The sequence below is a fragment of the Blennius ocellaris genome (assembly GCF_963422515.1).
Source record: "Blennius ocellaris genome assembly, chromosome: 14".
In the NCBI taxonomy this organism is placed as follows: Eukaryota; Metazoa; Chordata; class Actinopteri; order Blenniiformes; family Blenniidae; genus Blennius; species Blennius ocellaris.
The window spans coordinates 17,157,250-17,184,035 of NC_137663.1; the positions used below are offsets into that span (position 1 = coordinate 17,157,250).

General features: G+C 39.3%; 1 protein-coding gene across 2 annotated transcripts; it reads left to right on the forward strand.

Moving 5' to 3' along the window:
- The first annotated feature begins 453 nt into the window (after window positions 1–453).
- Window positions 454–25,620, forward strand: usp28 (ubiquitin specific peptidase 28). Of its 2 annotated transcripts, none has more exons than XM_080509168.1 (26): window positions 454–639; window positions 3,379–3,456; window positions 4,013–4,133; window positions 5,181–5,268; window positions 5,907–6,069; window positions 9,313–9,399; window positions 9,493–9,630; window positions 11,061–11,131; window positions 11,230–11,306; window positions 11,382–11,530; window positions 11,633–11,760; window positions 12,355–12,450; window positions 12,525–12,698; window positions 12,868–13,070; window positions 14,147–14,217; window positions 14,460–14,688; window positions 14,946–15,281; window positions 15,749–15,888; window positions 16,603–16,914; window positions 17,813–17,908; window positions 18,195–18,373; window positions 19,185–19,263; window positions 21,709–21,788; window positions 22,480–22,603; window positions 23,484–23,682; window positions 23,861–25,620. In XM_080509168.1, the coding sequence occupies exons 1-26, from the start codon at window positions 595–597 to the stop codon at window positions 24,034–24,036; spliced, it is 3,639 nt and encodes a 1,212-aa protein (XP_080365294.1). In that variant the 5' UTR covers window positions 454–594; the 3' UTR covers window positions 24,037–25,620. The 2 variants fall into 2 exon arrangements, with proteins under 2 accessions (XP_080365294.1, XP_080365295.1); XM_080509169.1 differs by having other exon boundaries at window positions 3,382–3,456.
- Window positions 25,621–26,786: the final 1,166 nt, after the last annotated feature.

Sequence of the window (26,786 nt, forward strand, 5' to 3'; positions counted from 1 at the left end):
AGGCAGCAGCCTTTAAAAAATAATAATCAAAATGGAAATAGGGAAGACCTTATCAGTTTCTCTTTTTGAAAACTATTGCAATGGAGAGTAATTCCTTTTTTTATATATAACTATTTATTCTGCGCTGCTGTGTTTTGTCTTGATCAAAATGTAGAGCTTACTCATATATAAATTTATTGGTTTTAGATGGTACATCTTTTTTTAAACACTGAATAATTCTATATAATATATTGCTTTATTTTTGTATTTTATCTATTTTCCCCCTGTGATTATCATCATCATCATCATCATCATCATCATCATCATCATTATTATTATTATTATTGTAACTAACCACGTGCAGAAGAAACTATCTGACACCGGAAATATCACATTACCTCAAAGTATCTTTCACCTCGCGAGAACGCGCACGTTCGCGAGCGTCGTCGTGAGCGCGCTTGGGGGGTTAGCAGGTGAGCGCGCGCAGCTGGTGGCTCGCTCTCGGCTCTTGACAGATGGAGGTGGTTTGAATCGGAGTCAGTGCTGAAGCAAAAAAAAAAAAAAAAAATCCAAAAAAACCCCAATAACCAGAGGAATTTCAGTGTTTAGTCTGCAATGAGAAGTGAACAGATCGAAAATGGAGAAAACTCAACAAACTCGGTGAGCGAAAGAAAGGAGGATGGAACTGTTAATAACGGGGAAATTGACATGTCTGCATCGGAATGAGCTAACCTGTGAACACTAACCCCTCTGTTGTGTGGCATGAAGGCCAAGATGTGCGTTCACAAATATGACTTTTTAAAGTTGCCACTAATATAACATCATATAAAAACCCGCATTCCATACACCCTAACACATTTTCATACTTTGGAGTCTACATGTTTTAATTAATATATGTCATTCAAGTAGACTTTTTATTATTACCATACTGCAAAATCATGTTTCATACCAACTATTCTGATTTGACGAGCAGTCCCTTTGCACGTTAAAATGAATAAAGTACATTTTTATGTGCTTTTTTATGAAGTCTATTTGAAGGACAGCATACAAGTTATCAGTATTTCTTCCGGAATAATCAACTAAACAGTGCTTAGATGTTCGTATTATGTGTGAAATAGATGAGGTCTGTATTGTGGTGGTGGCAGAAGGTTGTAAAGAAGGAAAATATTTGTCTGTTTCCCCTTTGCTGTTGACTTGGGAGGTGTGCGCATGAAAAGGGGAGACACCCAGTGCCCACTGTCCATGCCTGGAGGCATGCTCGGTGGCATGGTGAGTGGAATGATAAACAGACTGGTGATATCCATGTCAGAGGCTCAAAATAGAGGCAAAGCAAGAGGGTCTCAGATAGCCCCCCGGTCTCCATATAAGTATGGTCAGCCTCCTTTTGGCTTCCTCTCTTTGTGTGTGTGTGTGTGTGTGTGTGTGTGTGTGTGTGTGTGTGTGTGTGTGTGTGTGTGTGTCCATTTTGTCCACCTGCTGTCGGGAAAGCAGGCTTATTATAGCGCCTCTCACTCAGCAGACTCCTGTCATTTCTTTTTAAGACTCCATGCGTCCGCGGGGTCAAAACATATGACAGCCTGTGAACGTGTGTGTTTAAATGCGGATAATGGGCTGCTGGTATTTGGAGAAAAAGAACACAACTTCAATACTTTTTTGTTGTGTTTCACATTGGCCCGACTGAAAGGGTATAATAAAAGTTCAACATTTGATCCTCCACTAAAGATATAACTGTGGAATTCAAGGTGAAAGGTCAGAGTGAGGCCTCAGTGGAGTATTTTCACAATTAGTGATCAGTTTTCACAGTTCAATAAAGTTTAGCCTTTGATATCTTGTTATATATTGTTTGTTTACACATTCAACAGAAATTAAAAGTATAACCACACGTTTTCATTGCCGTCGTGTTTGGGTATTGTGTGCCAGCTGTTGGACAGATTAGAGTATTAGTTCTGTCATTGAAAAGAAAAGAATAGTGATCTTTCCCAGCTGCTCCTGAACTAAGCTCTAATGTGGCTCTCTGAAGTCACTCAATCCAACAAACTGTTTTGACCTGGACGACATGTGTACCTCATATTAGGCCAGCAGGTCAGCTTCTGTCCTTCAGCTCCAGATATAACCCATGGGAATATGTGTATGTGGGTCACTGGCTGTGATCGAGGCCGACAAAAGTCGCTTCAAGTGCTCCCGTCAACAACACATGAGGCCAGATAGAATCCCCAGAAGCTGAGAACAATGTTGGCCACGCTAATTTTAAACGTTATGTTGAGATGAGTAGCTAAAGAATAGAATCACAAAGGAGTCAATGGAATTATCATAATATAATTCATACATTTTAATTATCTTAAAGGCCACTTGTACAATTCCTTTTTTTTTTTTTTCTAAAAAAAGCCAAAACAGGAAAATCCATGTTGGTTTTTTGAAAGGACAATAAACTAAAGAATCACTCTGAAGGCTGCGGCAGTCTTCACATGCAGTATTTCCATAGCTTGATTGACATTAATTTAGAGCTTTATGAATGCATTGTTTTGAAAAGTATAAATTGAGAAAATCATTTTCATTTCTTTGGGGTTTGATGTAATGACAAACTACTATATTAATAGGAGGAAAAGGGTCGGGGAGGTGGAAGAGAAGGGAGGATCCCTTTTTTGTACATGTTTTTTTAATGTCCTTCTAATCAGGTATTGAAAATGTATGTGTAATAGAATACTGCATCTGCCATAAAAATATGCTTATTTGAAGAAAAAAATGTATAATAAAATGAATAATTGCATTGTTTTTTGTATGGTAATGTCACATGTGCTTCCAGTCTTGCTATTAACTTTCACCAAAAATATTAGATATGGTAGACCCTTCATAACAGGAGCCACTTACATTGCATTGGGGAGAAAAGTGAGGTGCCAGCATACTGAGCTCCACTAATTCAAGTCGGGGGTCCTACAGGATGAACTGGATGAGGATATCAGAGCTCCTTTGATATTCATGTTGGAGAAAAGGAGAGCTGCTGGTGCTAATGATCGACAATCATTAAAAAAAAAACAACCCCAAAAAACATAGACTGAATAGATCCAAATGAAACTAATCAATAAATCCGAACAATAAATCAAAAATATGCTTCAAAATCTGTCTGATATGTTGCTTTGTAGATGATTGTTTCTTTTATTGGGTGTGACTCTTACCTTATCTAAACAAATACATCATCGAAAGCGGCACAAATGTGTTTTTTCTTTTTCATTGTCCATCACGTACAAACCCTAACCCTACCTTTTAAATGTGAAGGCCTGAGAGACATACACTCAATTAGATGGACGTTAGTGGTTTGTTTCTTTAATTTGGTGGGAGTGAAAAGTAAGTTTGATCTTTCTCAGCTTTGATTGATGTTTACTCTCTAATTCTTCCTCTTAGCAGAGCGAAATGCTGATCAACCAGCTGAGAGAGATCACCGGCATCCAGGACCAACAGATCCTCTGCAGAGCCCTGACCGTAAGACCGGCGGAATCAGCATTTTTATTTTCTGCTTTCAGGATCAAATTTGAGATTCAGCCAAGTTCATCCTCAAATGCAATTTGATTCCAATCACTGGCACTGTAAAAAAAAAAAATGAGTTGGCAAACTACCTCGCAAAGCAAACAATCTCTCAGTAAAGTTAAAGGAACTGAAAAGGTGGTCGATCTCCACCACAGCAGGCTGGTTATGTTTTAAAATACGGCAACACAAGAAGCATCCTGAAGAGGTTGAGCTAATGGGAACCCTATAAAAGTGATAATTAGACAAAGTGCAAATAAAACAGCTGCCTGACTGTGACACCGGCAGAGTTTAACCAGAAAGCAAACTGCAGCGTTGTGGACGGCTTCACCCGATTCAACAGTTCTATAAATTTGCAAAGCTGCAGGGTTTTTTGTGTGTTTTTTTTTTTCAATTTTAATATGAGTCACATATTAAAAGAATATTTCTTTCTTTTTTGGTGTTATGATGTGCTGCTTTGCTGAAATTTGAGGTAGACAGTATCATTCTAATAACGTGTTTTAATTCTTTCAAGGCCAGTCAAGGTGACATTGGTCATGCAGTCGGGCTGTTGACCACCCAGCCTGCGGAGGTGCAGGACCCCGGAGAACCACAGCACCCAGGGACGTCTACAGAAGCCTGGGAGGGCCAGAAAGGTACAGAGGGGCTCGTGTTTAATGGGCTCAAATGTTTAACTTTGATGTATCAGACATGTGGACTGTTAGAATGTTGAAGGGGACATCCTCATTTTTGGCTCTTTGAAGGTTTCAGAAAATGTCATGTAAATAAACAATTTAATCTTATCATTTGTGGAGAATTGATCAAAAAGACTTGTCTTTGGGCAAAAACAGGCTTAAGAATCTGGAATAGCTTGAATGCAAAAAAAAAAAGGATAAAATACCGAAAAGTAAACAAAAGCTAAACAAGAAGCATGTAAACAAAACCCGAAACAGGTAATGCAGCTAAAATAGCTTGAATGACAAAAAAAGGTGTAGTTGCTTAAATGACTAAAGGCAGCTAAAATCACATGAAAAGATAGCCTGAAATTATGCAAAAAAAACTAAAAAACAAAACTTAACAATATTACTAAATTGGTTATAGTCATGACTAAAATGATTCCAGTGTGTAAAATAGCTAAACACAGAGAAACACTAGAAAAAACACCATCAAAATGGTGAAAAGAGTCTAAACAGCTAAAATCGTAAAACCGGCTAAAACTACCAAAGGTTAAAAAAAAAAATGTCTGTTCAAAACTGTCATAATGCAACATTACAAATGTTGTTCTTGTTTAAATAGTTGAATATATTTTACAAAAATGACACTTTTGGACATACGGGTTAAAGGTCTAGTTCTACTGGGTTTGACTTCTTTTAACCTGGAGAGCTGCTTTTATTTTCAAAGGCACAGATTCCACAATGTGACTCCCCTCTGATTTGCTCTTCATTGATTTGTAAACTTCGTTACAAATTTGTTGGCTGCACGTTCATGAAACTCCTCTTCCACTGTATCCCAGATCTCTTGATCAGATTCAAATATCGAGGTCATCTGCCAAGTAGTTTATCGATGAGTGTACGGTTCTCCTGCTTTCCACAGGTTGTTCAAGACCTACGTATAGGTTATGTTTAAAAATCGTCTGATTGGGTTTGCAGCTGTTGTCAACATGAATTATGGAGTGTCACGTGTTAAATTGTCTTTTCCATCAGGTATCCCTAAAGATGAGCTGCAGGCCGCCATTGAACTCAGTCTGCAGGACTCCCACAATGCTCAGGAGGAGGAACGGGAGTTTCACAGGTGCAGAATATACAATATTCTTGCTAAACACTTACTGAATATACACTCTAATACACCCTGATAAAGAATTACAAATCAACACCAAAAGACAGACCATCATTCAAGTGGCTGTGAAACGATTTAACTTCATGCTACAAGTTTGAAACTAATAAAAAAATTTAACTCAGCAGTATCTCTTTTACTTTACTGTTACTTTGTGTGGAAATTAGGATTGCAATGTTTGGTGTTACCTGTTTGTCTATTTAAAAATCAAGTTTTCACTTTTTTTTTTTTGATATAAGACTGTTTTACAGATGAAACAAGAAGGATTGATATGTCAGTCCCATTTTAAATATGGTGGTGTATCATCAGGATGTTTAGCAGGTATTAATCATACCTGTGAACCTTGCACACAGAAATGAGGAGAAACTGAGGCTGGAGGTGATATATGAGGGTTTCTGGTTTGTGATCATGAACAGAATTGATTTTTTTTTTTTTGGTCATATTGAAGTCTCCAAAAGAGTATTCCTTCTCCCTTGAGAGATTGAACTGATGGGGGTTTTAATATATACACAGAGCAGACAGTCTAACTAAGTCAGCTTCTGTTTAATGGAGTTGTCAGATCAATGTTTTCACACGGGTAATTTGATGTTGCGCAGGGCTCTGGAGGCCAGTGCTGAGGAGAACGCAGCCAGAATAAAGAGGAAGAGATGCGAAGCTCAGAATGAAATGTGCAGCCCTGCAGACTGGATCCGTCAGGACGACTGGCCCGTGGGCATTCGCAACGTGGGAAACACCTGCTGGTTCAGCGCCGTCATCCAGGTGAGAGCGGTGGAGCTTTTATTCCGTCTCATGCACAAGCTGTGCAGTGAAATGAGCTCCGGTTCCGACTGCCTTGTTTCTGCTGGTCAGGAGGAAAACATGTCCAATTACACAACTGCTAACAATCTTCTTTTGCTGTTTAGTTTTAAATCAATCTGATCTCACCATATAACAACAACAAAAATCCAATTGGTGAACAAGCTATTCTATAAAGTTCCATAAAAAGTAAAACTGGCCTCACGACTAAAGAATAGCAATTATAGAATTACAATCATATGCAGTCATTTTTCAGGACAGTGTGCCACAATATCATCAATGCACAAATTACAGAGGTGTAATTTATGGCCTTCTCTCTTATAATTTAAAAGAAATTCAGTGGAGGGTAAAAGTATTTCTTTTTATTTATTCTCGCCTATGTTATAATCAATATGTATGTCTGTAAAATGTAATAAACACAGAGTAATATTTTCAAAATAACGCATAATGCATCAGGTGACACACGATACACAGAGATGGAGACTTGGTGTCTTTATCTATGAGAATTTGCGGAACTGGATTAATCAGATTTTAAAAAGCATTAATCCATAGAATGATGCAGGTTTCGTCCCCTCAGTGACAAATACGCTTCATCAGAGTGGGGAGGGATACATGGACCACAGAGGGGTAAACCCTGCAACTAATAAATAATAATCTGAGGCGTTAAGCTGTTTGCGATCACATTCTGCTGTTTATCGTCTGAGTTGCCACTTATTTTTGGCTCCTTATTAAACCCCCAGTTGATGCACGTAGGAAGGAGCTGAGTTCACGCTGCCGAACTGTAAATTGTCTCCCTGCTGATCCTGATAACGGATCATTCTCAGTTAGAAAGACAGATAATCCCCTCCGTGTACATATGGGCTCTCTGTACATTGTATTTGCAGTCTGAGCCAAATGTATGGATTGTGTTGGGTCAACCAAATTAAGCTAGATCTTCGACTTTATTAACAAGTTCAGATATCAAGGCGGGTCAAAGGTTTTTGAACCAGAGACTGTTGCTCACCGCAGCCCCACCGTACTGACCAGTCTGCTTCTTCTACATGTCTGTTTTTCATTTCGGAGCCAAGACAAAGACTTGAATAGATTTCTCACGTGTCACCAGACTTGAAATATTCCTAACTTCCACCAATCTCAGGTGTTCATTTTATCATCAAAAACGTGGTGTGAATGTTGGACTGCAGCAGTGAAGTAGTTAACTCTCTCGGCCCTGATTCGAATGCAGATTGAACCTGGGGGATTTTCTGTGTGGGGTTTTCAGTCACACATACTTACATTTATACCTTGAGCCAATTAGCCTTGAATGCAAAAATCCAACATTCATATCAAGTTTTAAATAATGAAATGAAACCCGAGATTGGCGGAGAGCAAAAAATGAACAAAATTCAGCACAGACAGTGTTACTGGGTTCACTCTCTCATTAACTCGGCAACTTGCTAAGAGAGAAAACATGAAATATAAATCTCGTCCCTCTTGAAATTACAGTGATACTCCGAGCTGCCAGTTCTATTATAAGTCGAAGGCAGACCGGACCAGGCCAGGCCTATCGGGTGGCGCCGCAGAAACCGGAGCCCTCGCTGACACACACACACACGAGCTGTGTGGGTAATTAAAGCGTGACGGGTGCGAGGATGGGGCGAGCTGCGGACTTTTCAGCGCGAAACACACAAAGGGGAGACTGTGATTGTCTCTGCTGAAGTCGGATGTGCTTCTACATCAATTAGAATTCAAACCCCTGCCGGACAGCGGGTTGTTATCTGGAGAAAAGAGGCTGAGAAATGAGACCATGTTGTTAGAATACAAATGACAGTCAAATGATACCCTTTTTTGTTTGTATTGCCTTTTTGCTGTTGTCAATACTCCGTGTCTGAAGTGCTGGCTGTAGATCCAACAAAGCCTGACTCTTGATAAAGAAGCCTCCTTTTAAACAATGTAATTATGCTATCAGATAGGAGCTGAGTGACCGCACGATTCAGCTGTCAGCTCATATTCCCTTTATTATCCTTTGTGGTATAAATTACTGTAAAACCCAGATAAGCCGTAATTGAATTTCCCACACAAATGGAAACGAATATGGAGATATTCATAAGTGCTCGCCCGTCTCCCACCAACCGCCGCTGCGCATGACACATAAGACTTATAATAATGCATTTAGTTTATCACGAGAAACACGGGGATCTTATAACAGAGTGAGCCGGTGTGTGTTCGCCTGCCAACGTCGGCCATTGATAAACATGCGAGTAAAAACTCTGCAGCTATATTATCTCTTATCTTCTTCCTGCTCCGGCCGTATTGAGATTTTAATGTCATTTTATCAAATTCATCAGTTTAATTTAGTTCTCTTCCAATAAACGCATTTAAAGACACTTTATATTATAAAATAACCACAAACAGTAGAAAAGGTTGATGTTTGATGGATTATTCCTTAGTTGTAGCAATGATTCAAGTCTTTGGTCGATATTTAGGTGAATCGACATTTTGAACAACTTTGCCTTTGTAGGATGAGCAGCTGGTTTCATTGGACGAAATTGTGTTTTTGTTGTCTTTTTTTTCTCCAGGTCCTCCAGTTTCCTCTCTCAGTCCAAAAAGAATTTATTCAAGGTTAATTAGTGATTATGAGTATAATATATTTTATAATATATATAAAAGCGTGATGGTCGTTAGCCGAAAAGACTTTCTCTTTTGTAGAAATCTATTTCAGACTGATCTCTTCAAGCTGCGGCACTTTTTAAAACATGTTTTATTCAAGCGTTTTCAGACTCGTGGTGAAGTAGCTTGATCGCGGTGGGAGTGGGCGTCGATTACATTTTCACCTGTGTTAAAAAAAATTCTGCAGAGGGGGAATAACTAGACCAGAGGGGGAATTCCCACTGTCCCCTCTGGCACATTGCACCCTAATTGTGTGACCTTGCTAATAAACACGGCACCAAAAAAAATAAGGAAATTTCCAACATTTTTATATGACTGCGTTAATCTACTGCCCATTTTATGTGCTTAATAGAGTGTGACTATGGGACAGCTGTTGCATGCAGAAGCAGCGTTTTGTAATCATGAAGAAGTTTGCAAACATATGTCTGTGTTTCCTCTCCGATCTTTTCTGGTTACAATGAATAGCCGCTTGTAATCACAATGTCCCATCTGTTAATCTCCCACATCCGACCTTGGTGGGGAGGTTGGAGTAACGCCATTTGTTTCGCTGTCTCGTTGCAGTCACTGTTCCACCTGCCCGTTTTCAGGAGGCTGGTTCTCAACTACCATCTGTCTGAGCGATTGCTGGAGAAGTGTAAGAGCCATTCAGTGAGTATCCCGGAAAGTGGCTCGTTTGAACATTTCGATGAATCCGGGTTGCTTTCTTAAGGCGGCGCGGTTTGACCGAGTCTCTGTTCTCAGGACAAGAGGAACATCGCTTTCATGCAGGAGCTGCGCTGCCTGTTTGCCCTCATGGTGGGCTCCACCCGCAGGTTTGTGGATCCTTCAGCCGCTGTGGAGTTACTGCGAGATGCTTTCAGGACCAGTGAGGCCCAGCAGGTACAAAGTAGACACAGAACTCGTCCTTTCAGTCAGAATCCCCTCAAAGTGGTACCTTACTCTCTCTGATCAGTTTGTGTCTGAAGCACTCCAGTTCACTTTTACGTTTAATCTTTCTTTCACGTGGTTCAAGTTCAACTTTGAGCCATGCTAATGAGCTTTAATACACTCCCACACTTCAACAACAGCAACTGCATCCACATTTTTATTCACGCATGCAAAAGCACACAACAAACAACAAGGCAATGGTTGCTGGCTTTATCCATTCGTCTTGAAACGGCACCGACAGTCGACATGCATGATGTTATTAATGCGTCTTCGATTTGGTATCGTCACCATGCAGTCTGCTCAGATCAAACTGAATGTTGTACACAACACACAAGGTAATTAACTTATAGGACTGTGACATTTCCAGTGTGAAAGAGGCACGGTTTCCTAAGATCTCAGATGAGAAGTTCTAAATTGCTCTTGCCGACAAACTGACCTTTCGGTTTCCTGAAGATCAAATAAGAAATGACGGTGAGAAAACAGCAGCATATACTGCTCATATCCGTCATGGAGAGAGTGCATGTACAGCTCATAGTGATCCTATGAAAAGGCAGTTTGATTATTTGGAGTTGGACGTGTTGGTGTAGGAAGTTATCATCAAACACATTGGAGAGTTAGAAAATAAAATCTTTAACGATGCTGATGTTTTTTAGGCATTAACATCACAACATCACATTTCAGAAGATAAATCATGTGTGCACCCTAATATATTATCAGGGTTTTTTTTGTGTGGTATGATAGAAATACACCAGTATAACTATCTATAGGATAGAGTGTTTTATTTGAGTAAATAGTGCAGAGAGTGTCTTATATCTTGGTATGACATTTACCTTTGGCCCAAAGTTTCAGATGGACAGTTTTAATAGTGCATTTACATGTACATACATCAGTGTACCCACGGGCTTTATTCATGAAGTTAGAAACCTTTGTGGCCCACAGCAATGTTGAGACGAACAAAAGCAATTACATTATTGACCAACTAAAACAGGTGGAGTACATGCTCCAGTGCAAAAAAGAAATAGGACTGAGAGTACAGAGATCTAAATTTGTATATTGTCCAGGTCAAGAGAAGTAACTTTCACATAAACAGGCAGGCAGAAGGGAAGAATTTAAGAAAAGCAGGTAAAAAGTCCCCAAAACAAAAAAAATAATGAAATAAGAAAAGAATTACCACAAAGTATGAAAACACATGGTAAACAAAGTAAAACTGCACTTTGATCCAAACTTCACAGGATTGATTCATGTCCAGTCATGGTTCATTGCCACATTTCACCCGTTTCAAAGGCAGAAACACGGCTAAATTTTAAACGAGACACAAAATGATCCCAAGCGTCTTTAAGTTCTCGACATATAGAATTTGCTTTTCTTCTCTCCCGTCTTAGGACGTCAGTGAGTTTTCCCACAAACTGCTTGACTGGCTGGAGGATGCATTTCAGCTGGCTGCCAATGGAAAGTAAGTAGATCCCCCCCCCCCACAAATGTATTGTTTATTTTTGGATCTGTGTTGAATAAATTGTAGAACTAAATATAATGCTATTCACAATGTTTTAGGAATGCAGAAGACAAACAGCACAACCCCATGGTCCAGCTCTTCTATGGTACCTTTGTGACAGAGAGAAAACACGAAGGTACAAGCTTCCATCCGTTTGTTTGAATTGGTGTCGTTATTTTTTTTTTGTCTTATCGAATTTCACTTTGTGCAGGTAAGACGTTATGCAACATCGAGCAGTTCGGGCAGTACCCCCTGCAAGTCAACGGCTTCAACAACCTGGACGAATGTCTGGAAGGCGCGATGGTCGAGAGGGAGATTGAGTCTTTGCATTCCGATCACAGCATCACATCCGCCCGTGAGGTGAACACAAAGTCACCGCATGCAACTTGGTGTGGCACTTTTGTTTTTGTCCATTTTTGACAGTCAACTCACAGTCTGTGTTTGCTCTTGGTTTTTTTGCAGAGATGGTTCAAAAAACTGCCGCCGGTCTTGACATTTGAACTATCTCGATTTGAATTCAACACCCAGCTGGGGCGACCTGAGAAAATACACAAGAAACTTGAGTTTCCTCAAATAGTTTATATGGACAGGTGAGGTTTTTTTTTTTTTTTTCTTTTTACAGTAAGCATGTACCCTTTAAGAACTCAAACAATGTGCACAAGAATTCCGCTTTAGAGCTGAATACGAGATGGAAAAGCACATAATTGGAGCTTTGAATATCTTCATTGATAATTTTAAGAATTTTGATTTAGCAGATTACCAATGTTGTTTTAATCTTTTAAATACCTGTTATTGTTTGCAATTGTTCCAGTGGTGAAGTGGTTTACACTGTTACCTCACAGCAAGATGAGCACAGATAAGCCATGTGCAAAAACACACATACCAGTACACTGCTCACTCAAGCATTCAGTACATTATAAAGTTTAAAATCGGGATGTAACAGCTCAAATTAAACAAAAAAGAGAGAGCGAGTATATGCCATGTCAGTTAAATCATGTAATTATCAATAACAGTGTTGAAAACCAAGAAATACTCTGATTATACACACAATTATATGTATTTTAGGTACATATACTGCATATATCCTACAAACTCTTAGCAGCAGCGTGGTGGTGACTGAAAAGGTTTTCAAAAACCCCTTTGATTAAGAAGCTCCTGTTAATACTTGAATTTCCTTTGCCCAGATATCTTCACAAAAACATCGATCGGACCCACGAGAGGAGAGGCGAAGTGAAAAGGCTAAAGGAGCAGCTGGCACTCCTTCAACAGAAACTGGAGTGGTGAGTCACCTGGTAATGCAGAGAGAAAATAAAGCAACAATCTTGGTTTAATTGACTGGAATCTTTATCAACAGTTATAAAAACTATGGTTCGGGGCCGACTAAGTACCCTCTCGCTGACATGCTCCAGTTTGTGCTGGAGTTTGCCACCACCAAGCCCAGTAGCGTTTCTCCAGCCGAAGACCCAAGATTGGCGACATCTTCACCGACCCCTGTGTCCTCCATGGAAACCGCCTCCAGAGACAACAGGTATTAAAATGATCAAATGTGACTGTCATTTTCAGCTTTATTCATAATTTGGGGATTTTCTTTTTATTTTTTACTCTGGTTATAGTTGCAGGTAATGAGTGAAGGGGATATAACAGATTAGACACTAATCTTAATGCCTTAAACAGACTTCTGTTCTTGCTGTTTTCAGTGAACCGGCAGAAGCAGATTCCACAGAGGTTTCAGGCGTTTCCAGCTGCCAGAGGACCCCCATATACAAGCCCTTCACCCAGTGCAGACTCCCCATCGACTGCCCACCACACCCGGCCCCTCACAGCATCACTGAAGAGGAGCTCCACTTTGTCAAGACCTGCCTGCAGCGCTGGAGGATGGAAGTAGAAAATGACATCAATGGTACACCAAACAATGCCAGCGTAATGTATTCTCAAATGTTGCTTCAAGCAACTTTAACACAATTACATTTATTAATAGCACTTTCTATTTGTCGGTTTTTATTTGGCTCAGCGTCATTTTCTTCCACTTAAGACCAATATTGTGCAGTTTAGAACCAAAATATTGCCCCAGTGTGTAACTTAAAGAGATCCCCTAGTCCTCTTTTCACAGTGCTAGCATTTTTTTTTTTTTAGACTTCTTTCATTTTCTTGGATTTCTTTTGAAACCTTTCACTCTTGCAAATTGGAGTAGATTTTTGGACTGTAACTACTAAAGAATGCTGGTGCTGAGGTCCTTACCAAGTATAAAATGACCGTGATACAACCTCTTCAATCGATGCTTGTAACTTTTAGGATTGTTTGGTGATTGAAAGTAGGGGCGTACAACCCTAATACCACCGTCTCCTTTTCTGATGCATGATTGTAGAAATAAAGTTCTGTGTGGGAACTTAAGTGCATCTTAAATTTGGAAACTCATCGAGATGAAAGAGCGACGAATATATAAAATATTTGAAGAAGCAGTACAGCTTGTTTCCGGGTGACTAGTTTTTGTTCTCTGTGAATTGTTTGCGTTCCATAAGCAAAGTAAAATAATTCAACATTAAATCTGTTTGTAGTGGTGATAGATTAACAGATGGAGTCAGGATACGGGATGCAGGTGACATAGTGATGTGTAGGAAACTGAAGCGAAGTAAATTAGAGATATTTCTGTCATGCATGTAGCAGAGATAAAAGCTTGTTAAATGATGGAGGTCCACTGCAGAATACTGGTATGAGGAAAGAAGATAGAGGTTAACAGAATAAAGATAACAGAAAATTGCGGGGACAAACATAAATCATTGTCTTGTGCAGGTGAAATACATCAGAGAAAAATCTGCTGTGTCTTTCTGCTAACTGTAGACAACCTCAACACCAGATGGAAGCTCATTCCCTGTGAAAATTAAAATGTTCAATTTTCAGTGTTTTATCATTAATTGGAAAAACGGATTTTATGTTTTTTTCCTGACTCGTTTTTGTTTCTCTGTGTGTCTTTGGCAGAACTAAAGGCCAGTATTGACAAGCTCAGTCAGATGCTTGAGGGCATGTACTCAGACAACAGCCTCTGCCAGGTAAGGTTTGACTCGGCCTCGTTTACTCTGGAAAAACAATTGGACGACATATTTTACATGTGCAGCTGAATAACGTGCCAGTTGATCGAGATTAGATGAAACTTTCTGATCTCCAATGGAGAAAATAAGTTGAAAATAATTCAATACAAATAGCACATAATGCCAACTAAAGGTTTTCCGAAAGGGATGGTCAAACATCACTAGTTCACTCGGAGTGCGGTTTTACCTCTTCACTGCCTCAGGTACCCTACAAACTTCATGCAGTGCTCGTCCATGAGGGACAGGCTTCAGCCGGTCATTACTGGGCTTACATCTACGACCACGCGAACCAGCGCTGGATGAAGTACAACGACGTCAGCATCACCGAGTCGTCGTGGGAGGAGCTGGAGCGGGATTCTTTCGGAGGGATGACCAACGCCAGCGCCTACTGCCTGATGTACATCGACGACAGGCTGCCGCACCTCATCACAGGTATAGCTGAGTTTGCAAGACGTGGTTTTACTCACAGCGGTCAGCTTTCGAAAAAAGGAGATTGGATGTACATTTCTACACAGGATGGAAAATAAAAAAGAATCACACACACAGGAAATGCATGTGAAAAAGTGATGGTCTGTCTTTCAAAAAGCAGAATTCTGTATAAGATTGCTACAAATTTTCGGTATGAATCAATGTGTTTCACTGTGTTAATCTATTAATAAAGTATGACACTTTATCCCACCTCCCTTCAGAAGACACAGACAATGAGACGGGGCAGGTTCTCCGGGGGATGGACTCGCTGCCTCCCGTCGTCAGACGCTTCGTCCATGAGGACAACCGCTGGTTCCAGCAGGAGCTCAGCGAGTGGGAGGAGCAGTTCTGCCAGACCGCCACCCCGCAGGAAGAGTCTGCAGGCTCAGCGGAGGCCCCCGGCCCCGCTCTGGACAACGTACAGCAAGCTCCCGTGGAGCCGGCCCCTCAGTCTGGGCCACCCGCCGAGGAGCAGGGCCAGGACGCTGCTACTGAGCCACAGCCAGAGCCAGAAGACGAGGGCGAGCCAGAGTCCGAGTCCAGAGAGAAAGTAGAGGGTCTGTATAATCCTGCACGCACAAAGAAAGCACAATTTGGTGTGTTCTCAGATTTTAGCATGAAAACACCGAGTAGATGGTAAAACTGATGGAGTTACCATTAAATACAAAATGACGATACATTTTTTTTAACAGATGTAACTCACAGAAAGAAGTTCACTTATAAAGGGGCTGTTGGAAATGAAATAATAGTAAATTGAAAAGCTCGAATTCAGACTTCAGCATGAATCATTGCTGAATTGAATGCATTTTCTAATACCATTCATGAAGCAATTACCCAAAGTGTCAGTCATCGGACGTCATCTGTACTTTATTAATCACATAGATGAGATGGGAAAGTTTTCATCCGTGCCTTGTGCAACTTGGACACTTGTACCGAGCAGTCAATTAAGACTGAAGTTACTTGCTGGATATATAATTAAATCGTCGGGTAATCTAATTCTGCGTTCCTAATATGTTGACCGCAGACGAATTGAAGGCGTCCACACCTCCACCGCCTCCAGAGGAGAGTCCCGGCAGCCTGCCAGGCAGCGCCAGCGCTGCAGCTGTCGCTGACGCCCCGGAGCCCAGCCCCCCGGCAGAGCAGGGAAAGGCGCTGCAGAGTCAGGTGGGTTCATGATGCCGCCCCCCCACAATTCTCTCTCCACCGGAAAATATGGGTCAGAAATTCTAGGCCATGAAAATAAAGTGTGTACATCTGGCTCGGGAGTTCAGTTGCAGCACATGGTGACGAGCCTCAATGGCTGTAGAGTCATGTGTGGATAAAAGAGAGGTCACAGGTAATAAGATAAGATAAGATAAGAGAAGCCTTTATTGATCTCACAAAGGAGAAATGTACTTGTTACATTCTGCTCTTAAGGACACTCATGAGTAGGAAAGACAAGAAATGTGCAAACGGTTAGATAAGAATAGAGGTATCTTATATACAATGACTATCAAGAATTCTAGGGGCCAAAAGTATTTACAGTAGAAAGTAATAATAAGCTATAATAAAGTAGGAATAAAATAAAAATAAGATAAAAATCACAGACTATGATAAAGTATAATAAGTTCTAAGGGGAGCAAAGTATACAGTAAGATGAAATACAAGGAAATTAAACTATGATGGGGGGGAGACGGCAAAGTGTAGAATAAAAGTACAATAAACATACTATAGTAAAAAAATAATACCAAATCTCTTCTTTGTCTCCAATGACTCTGTATTAAGTGTGCAAATTACATAGAGTGCGATTTAGAAAAAGAGAGGGAGAACGTGCAAACCTCCTCTCAAGAAGGTGTCGGTGTCAGAATGAAAATCTCCTTGTGTGATGGGTGTTGTCAGGTTTGTGCGGCAGAGCTGAGTAATCAGGCCCCGTCTGACGTCCACGTGGGGAAGGACGACAAGGAGGCGGCAGGCGGCGGTCCAGAAGCTGAGGGTGGGACGGAAGCTTCCGGTGAAGCTCCTGAACGTGAAGCGGAGAAGGAAGACGAGGAGCAGCGGCCGGAGGTGGAGGAGGAGGAGGAGGAGGAGGAGGAGGAGCGGGGGGCTCCTCCAGCCAGGCAGAGGCAGACGGAGAACGAGGTCTCGGAGGTGGAGATCCCCAACGTGGGCCGGATCATGGTGAGGGCCGACGCTGACGGATACAACGAAGAGGTAAGCATAGAAGAGTCCTGAACAATCGTCAAAACACCACAACCAGAGTGCGGAAACCACATTACGTTTATTAACGAGTATAAATACAATTCCCAAGAGCAGTTTTTGAAGAGCACTAATAGATTGAATCATTTCATGCTTATTGCAAAAAAAGAAGTTACAAATGAATAGATTTTTTAAATTGTTCATTGAAATTTCTTTTCATGCATTGAATTTTTCTCACAAACATGTCATATTACATCCATTCGCTCCTGAATTATTATTTTTTTTCCAGTATATAGGTGTGTACTAATCATACATTTCTTTTTTTCATATAATTTAATTGAACCCATGAAACTTCCATTTAATCTTTTGCATATACTGAAATACTTTTAGACTTTATTGTTGATTCTTTATAAGTTTCACTTGTAACCCTTTGTTTCAATTAGAACTTCATGCGCTGGAAAACATATATGTGATAAGTGCGTTGCCAATGAAATAAAACAAGACTATATTAAAGTATTTATGTTGCAGAGACTTCCTATATCATTTCCTTTGGTGTGTGTGCAGCTCATTTAATTGCTTTGTGTTTCACTCTACATGCATACGATTGACAGCGCTGCTTTTCTGGTATTTTAAAGATGTTTACTGTGTTTTACTAAAACTTTATGATCGTTTACATTTTTTCCCACATAAACTCAAACATTTCAAGCCTTCTTAAAAATATTTCTTCTTATAAGTCATAAAAACCAAAAGCAAGTTGTTTGTTTTTTTTTATAGTAGACGCCATGATTATCACAAATAACTTTTGATGAAAATGTAAAATCTTTTAGTTTTGCATGTTATGAGTACATAGATAATTCAAACTGAAATGCGCAAAATCACTGATGCTTCTTGTCTCCGGCTTTTTTTGTTGCAGATGATGCTCACGCCAGCTATGCAGGGTGTGATTTTAGCCATTGCTAAGTCCAGGCAGATTTTTGATAAGGAAGGCCCCGAGGCTGGCCTCATAAAGGTTTGTTGTTCTCGATATATTGAAGTTTGTCTGGTCACACTAAATAAAAAAACACATTCGATTTACATTATTTTAGTTCAACCCACACTCCTTTTATATATAAGTGAGATATTTTCATTGAAATCCAGCCATGATCCTAAAACAAAACAAAACGTGAGTTTAGAGAAACTAGTTGACAACAGCCTTTAATCTTTAATCAAGCAAATTGTATCTTCCCGTTTTGATACGTAAGTAAACTGCACGCCATTGAAGCATTGTAATCCCCCCCCCTCCTGGGTGTTTTCAGGCTTTTCATGAAGAGTATTCCCGCCTGTATGAGCTCTCCCTGGAGGAGACGACCCCGCAGGAGGACGTTCGTCTGCAGCACTGTCTGGTTTATTTCTTCCAGAACAAGGCGCCCAAACGCGTCATCGAGAGGACGCTGCTCGAGCAGTTCACCGACCGCAACCTCAGCTTCGACGAGAGGTGAACACAGAAAACACACTGATTAAACACGGCGGGAAAAATAGTTATTGCTGGTTACTGCTGTTACTAGTTCAGGGTAAAATGCCATGCACAATGCACAAAGCAATGACACAAATCAACTCCATGTATAATCTAAATCATTTCCTAAATGAAAAATAGGCGAAAACCCTACTTTATTTAGGAAATGTATTTATTTTTTTAAGCTGAAAATAGATTTTTTTGGTGCATTTGTGCATTGCTGGTTCAAGTTAGACGATTGTTACCCTCTAAATCTTTTTAATCATGTGAATTAAAACAAGTAACGAGCCAGTTTGAAAGATGTAGGGAGGAGAAAATTATAGATATTTATCTTCAAATTTAGGGTGGAGGAAGATAAATACACAAGTATAGATACTTGAAAGATCACAACTCCTGTGTTGATTTTCAACAGTTTAATGCGCTTACCAAACAACTTGGACTTGTAGAAAAAAAAAGTGCTTGTGTAAATTTGGGGATTAAACAAAGTGACTTTGTCACCATTAAATTGTTCACACGTTTGATGCTTTAAACTGAGATCAAATGATTGGTGGGTGTGAGGAAACTCAAAAATATCATGAAATGGTCAACTTGACGCCTGTTGGTGAGGCGTGACTGAAAATAAGTTCCATACAACGGGCTTGTTGCTCCATCTAGTGGCCAAAGTAGAGAACTGCAGTCAGTGAGGATTTGCTGTTGATACTGGTGTATTCAGAGATTTAAATGTGTATTTTAAAAATAACAGCACAGGTTGAGACGCACACAGTTGACCTTGAAATTGTGTTTGATTTTTCAGAGCCATCAGCATAATGAGGGAAGCTCGATCTAAACTGCGGCTCATTAAGCCCGAAGATATGGACATGGAGGAATATCTGGTACTGGTTGTATTAATCTGTACTAACTCTTTTAATTTAAACTGTTTGCTTATATATACACTTAAATGTTGTAAAACCTCTATATAATGAAAGAGTTCATTGTTAACATAAATTAATCATATGCTTTAAATGTATTCCACATAAGCTGAAATATTTCAAAAGCTTTTTGTAGTATCATTTTTATAATTTTAACTTATCAGGCCCCAGGAAGAGTATTATAAAAGATTATTTATCATAAGATTAACAATCAGTTTATTGTTCAAATAAATGTTTGAAACATTTTAGTTTATATAGTATGAGTGTAAAAATAGGGTTTGGGATGTTCATTCTAGTAATCTTCAGCTGTCGGTGAAGCTCGGTTTGAACAGTTTGAAAAAAACTAATATTACAAGTAAAAAATGTTCCAAAAGACAGCAAAATATATGTATTTTCGCATAAATATTTAGTGCCACTCTCAGAATGTTTTAGTTATTAAAAACACCAGTTGAATATGGCATTGCAATTTTTCCAAAACATTGGATTTTATCATAAAATAAATAAATAAAATCTAACAACTTGTTTTATGACCAAATTTCCAATCAATAATGGTCCTCATTTTTTTAATTTTTTTTATATTGAAAGAAAATATACATAAAAGGCTTTGCTAACTTTTCAAAAGTTTATTTCTTTGAAACATGAAGATGACAGGGTGGACAACAAAGGCTTTCAATAATGAACATGAAAATTAAAGGAAAATGAATGATTTATTAAAGAATAATTTAATAAACCAAGCAAACGTTTGTCTATGTGAAAAGACAAAAATCAACGTTTCGAGGAGGAAATATAAAAATACTTTTCACCAGATCAATCTTCTGCTGTATTTTTCCAAACAGGCTCCAACGTTGACATTTCTATTAGTCTCTCATTCCCATGAGTTGTTTTTTTTAATGTATCATCAGAGGGCCTCCTTATACTAATAAAACATGTCACTAACATTGATTATGTCGAGATTGTTATATTAAATATTATTATGGAAATAAGAAGTTTTCAACAAAAACCACATTGAAGACAATAACAATGCATAGAAAGTCATTTTGCATAGGTTAATTGAACCGGTTATTAAACTGGCTGTAGCATGTCAGACATGCCAAAACGATTCACACCCAGCCAAAGAAAAGCTTTCGAACCAGGAAAACCAACTTTCAAGAGGCTTAAAATTGTACTGATCGGTGTGTAAGTGTTTGCCCATGTATTATAAAACCTCAGAATTGTTTTGTTTCTCCAATATGGAAACGCCAAAGGCACTTTCTATTGATATTGACCCCAAAAATCTATTCTATTATTTTCAGACATCTTTCCTTCCTGCTGGAGAACATTTGTAAAACCTCATGTTTATAGCAACAGGGTCTAAAAGGCGCAGCTTGTAGTGTTGAGGAGTAATTACACACAGCCTGAAGGGATGCCAAATGTCAGCCTAGTCATACTCATAAAACAATATTTTTACATGGTTTTCTCAGCGCGGTTCAAAACATAATCAAGATATTAAATTCCTGATCGGATGGGTTTGTTTTGATTATTTGAATTCCTACAGCGTGATCTCTGTGACCCAGTGGTCACATGGGAGTGAGAGCGATTCCAGTCACACACCAGAGTTTGAAACTCTTCTTATAACAACAACACCCACAAAAAATAATTATAATAATGCCTCCACATGTAGAGAGAAAACAATACTACTCTTCTCGTTCATGAATATTAATGCATATTAAATGTGTATACGCACATGTCAAAAGAAACCAGAAGAAGTTTTAAAAATTAAGTTGAATAGAAATAGAATGTGACATGAATCATTTGCATATAGTTATATAAAGTGAATGATTTGTTTTGTCTGAGATAGTTTAAGCCTCTCTTGGGTGTGTGTGTGTGTGTGTGTGTGTGTGTGTGTGTGTGTGTGTGTGTGTGTGTGTGTGTGTGTGTGTGTGTGTGTGTGTGTGTGTGTGTGTGTGTGTGTGTGTGTGTGTGTGTGTGTGTGTGTGTGTGTGTCATTTTTAGACACTGTATTTTTAAGGATTTTTATATTTAAATCACTCATTATTAATTATTCATATTTTTTCTCAATCCTAAATATATATAAACGTTTGCACATAAAGACATTTATTTAAACAACTTTGTAAGTCTTCTTGCTTATTATTTAGTTTAAGTGTTTTAGTTGTATTTCTGAATATGTATATGGGGATATGGAACTTTACTCTTTCATCAGTATTTATTCATTTGTTTTATCAATAAGACTAATGACAAAAAGTGGTTTGATGGCAAATTTGACACAGATGAAGGTAATAGAAGCTGTTAGAACTCCTTGATCATTCTGTTAAATCCACATAGAATAAACCCTCATTCCCAGCTTCTATTAAACTTGAACTGCAACTGGGCGTTAGTGACAGCAGATTGTTGTGATCTGATCTCTCACAGCAGTGGCACGACGCCTACAGGCTGTTCAGGACTGTGTTTGTTTACCTGCTGACTGGACTGGAGCAGTTTCAGCACGGAAAGTAAGTGTCAAATATTCCCTGCTGAAACTTCACAATAATCCATTATGCATCCACTTCACAGTTCGTTTGAAACGAACGTTCTCACACTCTGTCAGTCACGACAATGAAAAGATTTCTTCAAAAGAAACCCGATATACTACAAATGTCCACTTTTACCTAAATATATTATTCTAATAATTTTCTTAAGCTTAAGTTTACCTGGAAAGTTGTTCCCTTGTCGTTGGGTACAAGGGGACATTGACACACTGCTGGCTTGAATCACGCTGAAGACACATTTTTATTATTATTAATTATTTGTCTCAGACACATTTTGATAAATGTGTAAATAATATAATAATACATCAATCACAGACAGGCCATAGTAGTGTTTTATTTTCACATTATTTGTTCAAGAATTGAAAGGATGGAGCAAGAAGTCTTGTCCTGTCCTATGGAATGAGATTTTTTTTTTTTAAGTTTACAGTTGTTCTGGAGATATGAGGAGAAGTAATTAATGTACTAAAGTGGCAGTAAATCTACAATTTCATCTGCGGTTACTGTAAATATGATGCTATTGTTTTGCTTCATATCTTGTGAAAAGGGTGAGGGCACAAAACACTACCCAGGACTCATTTTGTGGCCAAAACGCTCGTTTGTTTTGAACATCAGTTCTGAATGGAAAATGGACCTGTTGAGTGTGTTTGTGCCACAGGATTCGCGAGGCGTTGATCTACCTGGCTCATGCGTACGAGAACAACACCAACCTGCTGAAGAACGGAGAGAAGCGTGGCCTGGACAAGTCTCTGATCGGGGTTTACAGGAGGAAATGCCTCACGGTGAGTACATCTACGCATCGATTTCAAAATCACTCCCTTTTTAGAGTTTTAGCTTTCAAGATATGCAAAGAAAAAGAAACACTGGCAACAAAAACATTCTCGTATCATGAGAAACACAACATTAATCCTCTGAGATATACAGAATAACTGACATTTAATGACATCTGGCTCAGGGTTTCTGAAATATCTTTCTAAAAACAGATGATCAACGTTGCCGTATGAAGGCCGTCGAGAAAACTCCAAATGATAAGATCACTGGAAATGGGAGCTGAGAAAATACTCAAGTTTAGAGGCTGATTAGGAGTTTTTGTTTTCATTTCATTCGTTGGAACGCACCTTAATGCAGATTCTAAAATCTGAGAAACCGAGAATAGTCTAAGAGATATAAAAGTCACAAATGTGGAGCTGGTGGAGCGAGTTTCATTGTGGCTTTAACTGTCCTCCTGAAGAGCTAGTCAGTCATTTAAATCAAGGTTTCACTTGATGCTTTAACAATATATCTTCAGATTAAAACTATGGCTACAAAGTAGAAACCCACACATTAGAGGACTCCTGTAAAATAATCCATGATCTCCACACAATGGATAAACTAGCATTCTCAATGGAAAATGTAAAAATAGGAAGAAAATGTTGTCCAGAGTACAGTATTTCAAATGAAATATCACCTCCAACAATAATAATAAGATGATTTTGTTCGTCTCGCCAAAGACATTTATTCAGGATGATTGAGGGAAAAGAATGCATAGTTTTTAAACATACTTGTGTCGAAGATAAGGTGGAAATCGTGTCTAAAAATATGTTTTTGTATTTGTTTAAGTCGGTACGTCTGGTTTAACGGTTGTATTCGTCTTTCTCCGCTCCGTCGTTGCCCGCCACGCAGACTCTCAACGAGAACGCGTCGCGGCTCTTCTGCAGCGGCGAGGACAACAAAGTGGAGGACGGCCTGTCCATCATGGATGAAGCCGTCATCCCCTGCCTGCAGCTGATGAGCCGGGACGCCGCGCTGTCCCGGGAGGACCGCGACGCCATGGAGGGCATCCGCAGCCACTGGTGCTGCTGCCTCGGCCAGGACATGGACAGTGAGTTCACACCGGTGGAAAGTCGAGCACAAAGCGCAGTTTCGTTTGTGGGGAAATCTGAATAACATCTGAAATCCTGACCGTTTATTCCGCACCCTCCATATTTAACCCAGTCTTCATTCCAGCAGGTATTTCATCCAGTGAGAAAGCAAAGCTAACCGGCTTCCCGCTGTTTCAGACTCGCTGCAGGTGAAGCTCGGCGAGCTGCTTCCCAGAGTCCTGGACGGCTCTGCAGAGACGGTGCTACTTAAAGACCCGCCGAAAGTCCACATGAGCCAGGCTCACGACCTGTGCAGCCGCCTGGCGGCCGTCATGGAGTCCATTCACGACACGTCAGTGGTCATCGTTAAGTAAAGTCCCGAAAACAAGCCCTCAAGGCAACCTCCTAAATAGTTCCACTGCCGTCAACTTGGCTGATTGGTTCTGTGGCGACAGACGGTGACACCGAGATGTCAAATCAAATCAAATTATGCATTTCTTTTGTCTTTTTTTTTTTTTTTTTTACCCAAGCACAGAATTTAAATGTGCTGACGGGGCGAACGACAGACATAAATACACATCACAGCATTGGCAGATTAAAATATTTCCCCCAACCTGCTTCAAAATGAGCAAACTAGTATGACCTACATCAACTCCATACAGCTATTTATTCATTGCTAATGCTCTTATTGTAACAACACTACTTTTGGAAGTATTGGTGATGAATTACTCACTAAATCAGTAGCTCTGTTACTGAAGATTCCCTGGGATTGTTAATTATTTGATCCCGTTAGCATTAGCAACAGCTGCTCCGCTCGCCAACGAAAAGTGACTATTTTATTACCAATTAATGCTCCTGTCTGCTGACTGCAGCACGAAGGATGTCAGTCCATCCTAACACACAGTAAAAGCCTCAAATAAAGATTAGCTTCATTTTATGAGACCTGTTTTCATGTTTGCCAGTTTCTCTCAGCTGTTGAGTTGCCGCTTCTACGCGTTCACTAAAACACTTTAAGAAGACAGTTTAGTGAGACCATTAAAAGATCATCTACTTTCATATGTAAGTAGTTACTTCTATCTTTTCGGCAAAGGAGCAAACGTAGTTTTTACAGAAGCAACTATAGCCAATTCGCACTTTCACAGCATCTATTCACTGTATGTCCGATTGTTTAACAAAGAGGCTTTAATCAGCCACTTGTGCATTTTTACTCACCAGGCGAAACGACACTGAAATTAACTGAGAGACATTGACGCCTGGCCGACGCTCTGAAAGCTTCATACATTTTACTGACTGACTTCTCAATTAACTCAAACCGCTGCCAACAATTAGGCCGTCACTCAGCTCTGCAGGAAGTGTCCTGATTGATGGGGATGTGTTCATGGAGTTGCTTCGCAGTGAGAATGCACAATGAGGTGTTTTTTTGTTCTTTTTTTGTTGTTTTTTTTAATAGGGCTTTAACAGAAAACATCATATTTGTACTGCACAGCAACAAATATTGTTTATTAGCTTTTCTTTTTAAAGATATGTTTTTTATTACTTTGTATATTTTCAAAAGCAGATGATAGGGAATTTTACATTTCGATAAAGGTAGAAAATAGGAAAGCTACAGCACTAGTATACACAATAGAGAAATATTAATGGTAGGGTGTGACGTACAACTCTGAAAAGTTGTGGCGTGCGTAGATCTCGGTAAACTTGAGATTTTTAAAGAGTGGCAACTCTGTGGCAGAGCCCTGTTGGTTTGCACTTTGACACGACAAATGTGCCTTTTCTTGTTTGAAAGGGTCACTTTAAACCATGTAAGCCTTTTGAGGGGAAAAAAAAAACAACACAAGGCTAAAAAAATATATATTCTGTTGAACATCATGAAGCTACTCAAACGGCCTATTCTGGCTGGTGAATACACAGTTTTTTCACTTGTATTAAATGATGAAACTCAATAAATGTTTTAAATACCGCTTTGTATTCTCCTTATTTACCACGTTTACTAGATGCAAGTGACCTGAAAGAACCAACATAATCATCTAAATAAATCCAAATACTGATCTATGAAATGTAATTATTCATCTTGGTACATTTTAAGGTGTTGGGCCTTTTCAAAAACACCAAACTATGTAATTATTGCCAGATTTTGCAACTTGTATCCCGAGAGTAAAAACCAATAAGACAAATCAATTTGCTAATCCAGGTATTAAATAAATAAGTGGGCCTTAAATATTTTTGTTCCATTCAAATCTTGCACAAAGTCAGTGTTTGCATGGACACCAGCAACTTTTGGCATATTATAAGCTATGTGTTATCTTAAGTGCTGGAAATTCCATTTGATCTTCAAGACTTTGTTGGAGTGTATTCTCCCCAAAACTCCCATAATCTCTTTTTGTCTGTCTGCTATCTATGTACTACAATGGTGTGCTGTTTTAGAATGAGACAAAACCCTTACTTTTAATCCATTTTAATTGCACAACAAGGAAGCAATTAAACTGAGATTAAAACAATAATACTTGTGAGTCCAAGTCAGCACTGTGTTAGATTAGGTTTGGATTTTCACCAGTCCGCCTTCAGGGCAGGTGCATGAGGGCCAAAGTGATTTTGATGAATTGCCTCCAGTTTCCCGGAGTTTTCAACTTGTACAGTTATTATTCCATCAAGCGTGAACCTACAGGGAGTTTTTTTTTATTGTTGTTGCGGAAAAGATGCACATTGTTTATAACTCAAGAAGAAGTGTATGTATTTAAAAGTGAATGCCAAAACATCCAACATGTGGTTTCTGTGTATCGAGCCTTTGTTAGATCTACCATTACAAGACTGCTGATATTGATAAAGGTTCAATCCCAATGTGCACCTGTCAGTTGGCAGCTCTATACTGGCATGTTAGTCTGTATATTGTCTTGCTTTCATTTCAGATTATTTATTATCCTTATAAATGTCAATAAAACATAAAAAGAACTAGTACTGCAAGTCAATTAGTGATCTGCAATACCACAATTTTTTTATTCCCATATGAAATTTGGTATCATAGCTGCCTATATGATATGGATACTTTGCTCAAAAGCATAAAATGTTAAAGGAAATATAAAAAAAACACAACATTTTAATCATGCAAAGGAACAGTGTTGGGAAATAG

Coding starts and splice junctions, on each gene's coding strand:
- usp28 (XM_080509168.1), top strand. CDS start 595: ATGAGAAGTGAACAGATCGAAAATGGAGAAAACTCAACAAACTCG. Junction 11,761..12,354: donor CAAATAGTTTATATGGACAG/GTGAGGTTTTTT, acceptor TCCTTTGCCCAG/ATATCTTCACAAAAACATCG. Junction 23,683..23,860: donor CCTCGGCCAGGACATGGACA/GTGAGTTCACAC, acceptor CCGCTGTTTCAG/ACTCGCTGCAGGTGAAGCTC.